Source organism: Cuculus canorus, chromosome 2 (genome assembly GCF_017976375.1).
Source record: "Cuculus canorus isolate bCucCan1 chromosome 2, bCucCan1.pri, whole genome shotgun sequence".
Lineage (NCBI taxonomy): Eukaryota > Metazoa > Chordata > Aves > Cuculiformes > Cuculidae > Cuculus > Cuculus canorus.
The window spans coordinates 128,108,722-128,119,002 of NC_071402.1; the positions used below are offsets into that span (position 1 = coordinate 128,108,722).

The 10,281-nt window shown below is 40.0% G+C and overlaps 1 protein-coding gene across 4 annotated transcripts in view; it reads right to left on the minus strand.

The window, feature by feature from the left end:
* LOC104068020 (ATP-dependent translocase ABCB1) overlaps positions 1–9,924 on the minus strand; it is a 37,106-nt gene extending 27,182 nt beyond the window's left edge. The window contains exons 1-10 of one of the 4 annotated variants that reach the window (XM_054057690.1): positions 9,853–9,924; positions 8,855–8,952; positions 7,756–7,843; positions 7,590–7,638; positions 6,365–6,518; positions 5,855–5,921; positions 5,432–5,623; positions 4,202–4,373; positions 3,080–3,204; positions 177–351 (exon numbers count right to left, since the gene is read on the minus strand). In XM_054057690.1, the coding sequence (XP_053913665.1) occupies positions 177–351; positions 3,080–3,204; positions 4,202–4,373; positions 5,432–5,623; positions 5,855–5,921; positions 6,365–6,518; positions 7,590–7,638; positions 7,756–7,843; positions 8,855–8,903 (1,071 nt within the window). In that variant the 5' untranslated portion in view covers positions 8,904–8,952; positions 9,853–9,924. Of the gene's footprint in view, positions 1–176; positions 352–3,079; positions 3,205–4,201; positions 4,374–5,431; positions 5,624–5,854; positions 5,922–6,364; positions 6,519–7,589; positions 7,639–7,755; positions 7,844–8,788; positions 8,953–9,852 lie in introns of those variants that run through there. The other 3 variants (XM_054057691.1, XM_009570847.2, XM_054057692.1) reach the window with 3 other exon arrangements.
* Positions 9,925–10,281: the final 357 nt, after the last annotated feature.

Sequence of the window (10,281 nt, forward strand, 5' to 3'; positions counted from 1 at the left end):
AAACTTGTTATATCAAAGGGCATGTAAAAGTATTTCTTCCTTTAAGTTCTTTCATACCAGGTGAGTCTCTAACAGTTAATTTAGCAAGCATTTAGCAGAAAATGGAAACATATATTCCATTTGCACAACTATTTTCTTGAAATTAGTGTTTTTCAAAGTTGCAATGTTGAACTTACAATTAACACACGGCCGATGTCATAACCTTCTTCCTCATCAATGAGCTTGGTTCCATACCAAAATGCAAGTGCATAGGATGCAAAGATAAGAAATTGTGAAATTCCTAGAGATGTGTCAGTGATAATGCATTTTTTCATTCCAATACTTCTAGCCATCTCCAAGTTAGCATCATATCTGAAAGAGGAGAAGGAAACCATTAATTCGACAGGAACCATATGCCTTTCTGCCTCATATTTCCCAGTGCCTTCTTTTTAATTTAAAGGTTTTCTTCCATAAAAGCAATTAAAGTCTCACAAAGAGAACACAGATTTTTTTTCTGACAAAGGACTAGTAGGGATATAATTCCTTTGAATAAATGTGCTCTGAAATATGCTAATGACATTCTCATACTGCTATGGAAGACGTTTAGAAAACAAATGAGTAGCATGACTTCTTTATCACGATGGAAGGCAAGATACCACTCTTGAGTCATTTGTTCACATTAGTCCTGAAACAAAATCTTGAAAAAGTTTTATCAATGTTACCTATGAAAGGTAAGATTCAGTCTTCCAGATTTTAAAAAGGCAAAACCAAAAAACAAATCCCAGGCCCGATAGAAGCCAGAGTTCTCTCCTAAGCCAGAGTTTTTCTCTTACTGACCATTTTGGGAAGTCAGGAATCTTTCCCTTAGCTTAGCTTACCTATTAATAAGGCAATATAGCAAGCAAGTGAACACGTCAGTCCTGATACTGCTGTTCCAAGTTAAATGAGAGAATTATTTCTTCCAAGGATAGTTCATATTAATTCATCTATAGGTTTCTGCTAATAACTTTCACTTACTCAAGCTTATTTTGTAAAGTATAGTCTAGGATTACTATATCTTTTTACTTGTTGGAGACACGCTCAGCAGCTTGTATTTTTTTCTTAATATGTATTTTCCACACAAAACACCCCTATAGTAGGAAGACAGGAAATTCACTCAGCTGGGAAAGTGTCTTCAAACAACATGCATCTATTTTCTTCATGCAAATTGCCCACAAGCTTCCAATACTGTATTTTTTACTCAAAAATATTTTAATGTTTTGACTTGGTTGTGTTCTTAAAACCAAGCCCTATCTTCAAGTCAGCAGCATCATAGGTCCTCCAGGGAAATGAGAACTGGATTTAAGCATTGTAACAAGTACATGTAATCACTCGACTACAGAGGAGCAGCAAAGCCACTGCCAGAAGCAGAAGATAACTGAAGGTCAACCTGCAATTAGCAGAGGGATTGTGCAGTGAAAGACTGCTCTTCCTAACTCTGAGGCCATTGAAGAGCTGTGTAGGAGTAACAATACATGGTTTGCAAAATGCCTTATGCAGTCCCTGATAGCAGTTTGTCTGACTGGTCAGCTGTGGAGGAAAGAAAAGTTCTTATTGGCATTGTGAGAATGGATATTAAGGAGATTCGTGTCAGCATGACAGAAAAGTGCGGTGGTTGTGAAGTTGCGAATGTTTATTTTTAAGTTTAAGCACTTAACAGAGCTTGTGGTTTGACATTTAGGCAGGGCTTGACTGTGCCAAGTTGTGCAGACTAGTGCTGTGCAGGGATGGGGGGGGGTCCGCATTCGCAGGATCTCGAGTTTGGCTGAGGACCCCGAGGAGGAGTTCTTGAGAACCCCTGGGTAGGCTGAGAAAGCTAACCACGCAGGCGCGCTCTGGGGAAGGAATGTTCTCAAAGGTGATTGCAATATTCATGAAACTGAATGAATATGCATGACAACGAATGTATAAGAAGGCGTGGCAAGTGTGGTTTGGTGTGTGTGTTGGTGAAGCAGTAGCTCCCCACACACCCAGCACTGTATTATACCCAGCTCCCCAACCCCGGATAATGAAATACTTTGCTGCTGAATTGGTCTGGCAGTGTAGTCATTTACAGCAGCATGGAGTTACTTGGGTATCCGTTATTTTGTCTCTAGATCTCAAAAGCAAAATAAAAAAGAAAGAAAGACGTTTGAAGCAGGTCTTACCATCAGATTTTCAGAAGTCTGTATTTGCAGGGATCAGGAAGAAGATGGGGGAAGTAGAGACAACCAGCCTAGGCCTTAACTTTACTGTGCCAGCAAAAAGGGTCTTAACGGTTTTGCAACTTAAGGACAAATCCCAATAAGCAGAATACAGTGCTGTAAGATAGTCAGAGCTCAGCCCTTGGAAGCAGACAAATATAGGAGCAGGTTGCAGGACCCTGAGCTAAGGCTAACATCACCTTAGAAAGTTTGCACAAGACCAGGGCAAGCATAAGAATTCAGAAAGACAGAAGAAATTAACGGATTCTATGTATCAGGTCTTCTGATTTGCCTTTCCCAACTGCATGGTATTGGTGATGCCCTCTATTTGTGTACTGAATGTTATTGTTCATGATATGTAAGTAAACTGTGGTCAGCCATATCCACCTCACTCCTTACATGTGACTAGGGTAAACACTGGATTAGGCCGACTACTAGTGTTAAGTGCAAATCATTAAAGTAATAAAAGTCAGTGAGGTGATTTTTTTACTTAAGGCTGTTATCCAGTGAGGCTTAAATAAAAGCTCATTAATGAAAGATCAGAACAGCAGTGCACATGTCAAGCAATTAATCACATGGTTTTCTGCATTTGACTGCTAGGTAGAGAGAACCTCACCACTTTCACTTCAAATTCAACTCCAGTTCTCAATCAGAGGAGAGATTTGAGTCTATGCTGCAGTGATAACACAAAATAACCTTATTGACTGAAAAGGTCTATTTACGTACATTTATTCTCACGTGAGCTGTACACTTATGGAAGGACAAAATGACACTACAGAAATTCCTATACCCCTCCAAAAAAGAATCACCCACAAATCCAACCCCAAGCCAAAATCGTTTCCCATATTTAAAATATAATTACTATTTAAAAAACTTACTTTGCTAATGCCTTTTGTTGTCCGTTGAAAGCCACAACAGTCCTGATTGCTGTTAAAACTTCTTCTGCCACAGCTCCTGCTTTTGCATAAGCAGACAGCTCTTTAGCAGTAAGGGATGTCAGGAGCTGGAAAGTTGAAAACCAGACGTTATTGCAGTCAACTGAAAGAGTATGCACACTGCATCGGTCAATAAAGATGATCAATGTTAAAGGTACAAGTTGAGTTTTTAGGAAAGAGGGAGGCAGCTCCTTTCTGTGCCCTGAATCTCCCCAAAACTCAGCTCATTCTCTCATTATGTCTTATTAAAGTGAAAGATGCATCAGATGAGCTTCATGACTGATGCATTTTCCTCCCAAACTGAGGGCAACCTACGAACTACACCAAGATGTGCACGGGGTCAGGGAGATTTACCATGGCTGCACTAGGGGGTGCCTGAGGTATTCAGAAACTAGAGTAAGAGTAGACATTGAAGTAAGCAAGGCAGTCACATTACACCTTCTTATATTGTTCTTCCTAACTTACTCAAAATGCTTGCAGTAGGAAAAAAACCTTAGTATGTGATTAACCACTCAGGAATACAATTATACCCATTAATGTGACTATAACAAGGATAAAATATTTTCCTATCCAAAAGGAAAATCCCTCCAGATATTTCACTAATTTATATCAGTCCGATCTGCAGTAGCTGTATCTATGTTCTAGTTTCCACTCTATACATAGTAATTTGGTAAATTATTTGCAAGACATGGCATCATACGGGTGCAGATGGAAAGATCTTCATAGGCATTTGTGTCAAGAGGTGCAGTGAGGGTTGTGAGGGTGTACCTGGGCCTCCCTAGGCCTCAGCATGAGGAAACATGCGCAAGAAACACGTTCTAATGGAGATTATCCTCCTGTCACATAGCATGAGGACAGTTTAGGTAAACAGAACAAATGTGATGCGCAAATATGTGCTTGGGAATCCAGAGAAAAGCTACAGGAGGACTGGAAATGATAAAGAAAGCACGGGGTCAACTTCCCTACTTAGAAATCACACTAGGTTTCTTTTATTCTTTCCTCCTTTCCTATGTATAAGAGTTGCAAAGTTTTTCTGGTTTGCTTTGTTTATTCTCACACACTTACAGTTGACCAAACTGCTGCTGCTGCAACAAGGAGAGGGCTGACTGCCAAAATCACCAATGTCAACTTCCAACCGTAGACGAATCCTATGATAATCCCCACCAGAAATCTGGATAAAAATTGTACAAATATACAGATCTTGTCTCCGATGCCTTGATGGATAGTGTTGATGTCCCTTTGAATAACAATAATTATAAAAAATTGTTAGCTTTGAATGCCTTTTGCTCAAACTCCCACCCCGTTTCATGTTGTGTGGCCTAATGTCAGAAGCCTTGCCATTTCTAAGCCACCACAGTGAAATTTCGAACCACATCTACTGAACATTACCATTAGTCTCTTGTGTGGCCAAAACACAGAAGAAATCTCCTGTTTTTTAGGACTTATTTTATGTGTTTTCCACCATTCTCTGCTCTTTCTATGCCTTGTCACTAGGTCACAAATGACCTAGTTTCCCTATCCAGAATCTAAACTGAGCAACACAAGTAAGTAGCCAAACAGCCTCCTCACCTCCCATGACTCTCTCCAAATTATTCCTTCTGCTTAGCTCTCTGATGCATTTTATGTTCTTAATTTTGGCTACACACTCAGATCAAGGGTTATCTCAACTCTATCAGAAAAACATTATATTGAACAACCCGTTTCTCATCCAAGTTTCCCTCCCCATTATCTCCTCCCAGCACATACAGATATTAGAGCTTACAGGGGCTTCATTCAAACTTTTCTTACATTTTTCAGGATATAGCTCTGTCCAGAAAAAAGAACAACCTATCTTCGTTCATCTATGTTGTCCCATTGCATCTCGGGGTATACAACCAATCCCCATCACTAAGTCTACATAAGTCTATGGAAAAGCTCTAAGCTTGATGGAGTCCAGCCTGAGATCTGTCTGGATGTAAATGAAAACTCCTTTCCATTCAATAAAGTGTCAGAGCTCTGGAGACAGCAGATCTGCTTATCTAATACTGTCTGACACATAATTCATGGGCAGTAGGAAGCCAATGTCAGGCATTTCCAGCAAAACCCTTCCTATGCATCTATCACAAAAACTGCACAAATGAAGCTGAAAAGAGTAATGAATTTCTCTCCCTTAGAGTTGTAATATTTTGCATTTCATTTTTTCTTTTTTTTTTTCTTCTTTGTTTAAACTCTCTACAGGCTATTCTGCAGAAGACAGATGGCAGTTTTCATCTAAATGTCATACTTAGGGGTGTCAAAAATGAACAGAACCCTCACTCTGTCAGTCTAGTGTTCAGCGTTCCTATCTGGATAGTGTCAAACCAAGCCATCTCCTGATGGAGCACTGCAAAAAAGAACTTCTGCCGGATCCTTGCTGTCTGCCTCGTAGCAGCAATCAAAAACGTCCATTCTTGGATGGTGCTCAGGATCAACACAGCAAACCCAATTCCCACATAGTAGTAAGCAAACCTGTGATAAGGGAATAAAAGGCCACGTGACCTTACTGTATCTCATGAGGGAAGTTAGACACACAAAGCAACAATTAGTCTTCATTTACCCCACCAAAGTAAGCGCTGAAGCCTGTGATACATTTTTGGGTAGCCTTGAGAAAACAAATGTTTGGCATTTGCTCAAGGAATAATACAGTAAAAGAAAAATTCCCCAATAATCTGTTGACAGAATAACTACAAAGACTCTTACTTAGTCATTTCACCTTCTATATCCATGCCTGGAATTGGTGGACAGCTGGAACCGTTTACTGAAGTATCTGTCGGGATAAAAAAAAAAGTAGTAATAATTGTGGAAGCAGTATTTGTAGAAGATAAATCATGGCAATCTAGAGTCAACTGTTTGGGAATATTTTCTATTTAGCAAGTGGGGTTTTGCAAAATACATAACTGTTTGGCAAATACACATTTATTTTTTCTCAATTTCTTGTAATTACAGTGCCTGATAACTATGATACAGAGAGTGGCCACGTTCCTTTTTATGTAGCCAAATTTGAAGTTCATTCATAAAGAGCAGTAAATGCACTGCTTTTGTCTTGTTCAAGCCATGAAAAGATTGATTAAAACAATTGGGTCATTCAGAGCAGGATGAATTTTCCTCATTAGAGATTTATTCAGGTGGGCAGCATAGTATGAGGAAAAATCTTAGCCCCTGTAGCAAAACATAACTGGTATGTAGAGGAGTCCAATTTTAACTTTTTACCTTCTGACACAGTTGAGTTTATGCCGCTTAGCACAAAGGCGTTTGTCATTTCTCCAAAGATAATGACCATAAGTGGCAGCCCAGCACCATTTGCAGCAGCTGCGATCAAGCCAACTATCATCAAAAGAACATCCACCCAATCAGCATAGTGAAACTACACGAGCATTAAAAAGAGCAAAAAAAGAAAAAGAGTGAACTTGTGCCTGACAGTTTACGTATTTGTTACAGTAGAGCAAACTCAGAAAACACACTTTGTTCCCACCTACATAGTCTAAGCACTCTATGTAGGTGACACACTAACTGAAAGCAAGCTCGGAACATGAGTTTCGAACTAGGTCCCATACATCTTTAAATCAGTACTTGGTAGGGCTGCTAAGGGAATATTGGCAGAATGCACAGATCTTCTCCAGCTCGGCAGGAAAAAAACCCAGTGTATGTCCTACGTGTTTCTAAGAGATGATCTTCTCTGTTCAATATTTTGTGTTCCAGTAAGTTACATATTTACTAAGATAATGCCTTTGAAATGTAACCAACAATAAGTTATCGACCACCATCTGGGTTATATTTACCAGTAGAAAATGTTTGCAACAGGGATTGTATCCTAAGGCTTTGAACATTTGTATCCTGTCTACCTTTGAACATTTGTTTGGTTTAAAGAAGGATGTGAATTTAAACCGCAGTAGCTTTTCCTGGGTGTGGTTAATCTGAAATCAGAACATTTTATTCCTGACTGTTCTAAACCTCTTCCGAAGTATAAATTGACATGGAATAAACCAGAGAAGAATAAAACTTCTTATTCCAGAATAAGCAAGTTCACATGTAAGAATTATACAGGAATAGCTGTTGTATAGAAAACTGACACAGACATGCACCGCTTGTTCCTTCAAACAGCAGATACCTCAGATGTCAAACACAGGATAAAACCTTTATAAATAGAGCTAAAGTAAGGCCTGTGAAGCGTCTACATCCTAGATCAGCCTCAGGAGGACTGAGTTTCAGCCTTCAACAGCACTAATGCTGAACTGCTCCAAACACTACCAATAAAGAGGTGGGAATCTGACCTAACAGGTCAAATGTTAAAAAGAGCCCTAACACCAGCGGTAGTACTGCATAGGTCTCAGGTGTCTTCTCCAGTTCCAATTTTCTATTCATTGCAATTCATAAATAAAAAACTCAAAATGGCAAATAAATACAATATAAAACAACCATCAAACTGGACACTAACCAATTCAAAAATGCCAACTGCCTTTTTCTCTGGCTTCTCATTTTCTTTCCTAAAGGAAAACACAAGAAACTAATTAAGATGAGCTTTTTCTAGCAAAGCCGTATTAACACCCCACCCTCCATCCAATACATCAGTGGCCAGTGTGTTAATTTCAAGGAATACCTACGTTTTTTTCCCGGGCTTCAACTGATCACTTTCTCCAAGATTTTCATCATGTTGGGAAGAGGGGTTGTCATATTCCTTGCTTGCAAATTCTATGAAGTAAAAAACAGATGTCTTACAAAAATAATATCCCATCTTTTGCACTAGTTGTTTGTCTTGTAGCTGTTACTGCTGATTCTTTTGCAGTAAATCTTAAAGACCGGATGTTACTCATGTTTGTGGAGCAACCTAGCAATTTTTTCTTGAAGTTTCCTTTCAATTCAGTTTGTTTTCTTTACTCCAAAAAAAGCTTCCAGCTCCATTTCTGAGATGGAATAAACCCTTCATTTTTACAATTGAAATATATTTATACAGAAAGGCTATCAAAGACTAAAATCAAGAATTAATTAATTAATTCTGCAAACTCTTATACAAGAAGCAGCCTCTACTGAAATAACTGGAACTGCTTATAGTGAAGGCTATAATTGCTGTAGGTAACACAGAATGGATGGGAGTTAACTGAAGAAACATGTCTTTGCCCATAATAACCATCTTCGTTATTTCTTTGTATGGCAGTAGTTGCCACACATCCCACTTCCATTGTACTACAGGCTTTAGAAATCTACACAAGAGAAAAATCACACCCCACAAAGTCTATGATTCTAAATGCATAAAATGATACATAATAAATGGATAAAGAAACTGATGAGTAGACACAATCAGGACCCAGCTGTACATTTACCTTATCTGCCGACTTATTATGAAAAGATTTTTCCACATACCGTTTTTATCGTCAGTCAAAGTATAAAGACTGGTTTAGACAACCTTTTGAAGGGAATAATGTGCTTCCTAAGGGAATAATGAGCTTATCTAAGGAGCATTTTCAAGCCCAGGCCAGGATCCACCTAGTTTTACCTACGTAAATGAATTTTGTTGAACTTGGTGGTGGAATGATTCCTGCATAAACATGTTCTAGGCGGTGGCTTTAGTTCACTGAAAACTCATTATGTTATCTGCTATAAAACCACTAGGGTAATCAGGAAATTCTTATAATGCACCTTCAGATTTGGAGCTGTGGCATATCTTCCTCAAACGCACGCATGGCTTTCATGCCTGTGCCTTACCAGCATCAGAGAGGTTCTTTTCTGTGGGATTTACAAAATAGTCCTTCATTTTTCTTCTTTGTTGTACGCTTATGAGATAAAGTCACGTTAATCAAGACCTGCATTAAAAAAGCAACAAAACATCTAAAAATAGTACATATTCAAAGAGTTCACAATAAAATACTTGTGGGTTTTTCCATGACTCATTACATGTCAGTCTCAATATTGCCCTAGTTAAATATAATGACTAAAACACCTATGTAACAGCATGATAAAGAACTACTTTAAATGAGATACCAAGAACAGTGGAAACTATTATAATAGAGTCTAACTCAGTTGCCTGTTTTAGTAGTCTTTTATGCTAAATCCTTAGAACATTCATACCAAGTTGTTGTCGATAATCTATTACAGAACAGAGGATTTCCTTAATTATCTTGAGTTTGATCAAAACTTATTACATTCATAAGGTGATCATGATTACGATAAAGACTAAAGACAGACGCACACATTATGCCACACACCAAGTAAGATTTAGAGGTGGTAAATAACCGATGTGCCAAACCCCCAAAACACCCAACATGCAAATTTGATTAGAATCATCCATGACTTAGAATCATAGAGTACTTTGGGTTGGAAGGGACGTTAAAGATCATCCAGTTCTAATCCCCCTGCCACGGGCAGGGACACCTCCCACCAGACCAGGCTGCCCAAAACCCATTCCAACCTGGCCTTGAACACCTCCAGGGATGCGGCACCCGCAGCTTCCCTGGGCAACCTGTGCCAGTGCCTCACCACTCTCACGGTGAAGAAATTCTTCCTTACATCTAGTCTAAACCCTCCCCTCTCCAGTTCACACCCGCTGCCCCTCGTCCTATCACCACAAGCCTTTGTAAACAGTAGGCTAAAATAACGATAACAAAAGGCATAATCAACCTGACATTAAAAAAAAAAAATATTATTTTTTTAATCATCCTTTTGAACAGCCTCTTGGCTGCGTTTTCCCCCCCTCCCCGCCTCACCTGCCCGAGCCCAGCCGTGTGCCCAGCCCCGCGGCCGCAGCCCGGTCCCTGCGGGGGGGGGGGCCGAGCCGCCCGCACCGCTACGGCCTTTATAGCGCCGGGCACCGCCCGTGCTCCCGCCCCCGGCTCAGGGTTCAGGTGAAGGTCAGTGCCACAGCGGGGCAGGAGGAGCCGCGGCCAAGGATCCCGCGGAGAGGTTTAGAGTGATTTTTTTTTTCTTTTTCCTTTTTTTTTTTTTTTTTTTTTTGATGAGTCAGGGCACTCCCGGTTTCAGTACAGGATGGGAGATGATGGGATTGAGAGCTGCCCTGCAGAGAAGGACTTGAGGGTGCTGGTCCATGTGAGCCGGCAATGTGCACTCACGGCCTAGGAGGCCAACTGTGTCCTGGGCTGCATCAAAAGAAGCGTGGCCAGCAGGGCGGGGGAAGC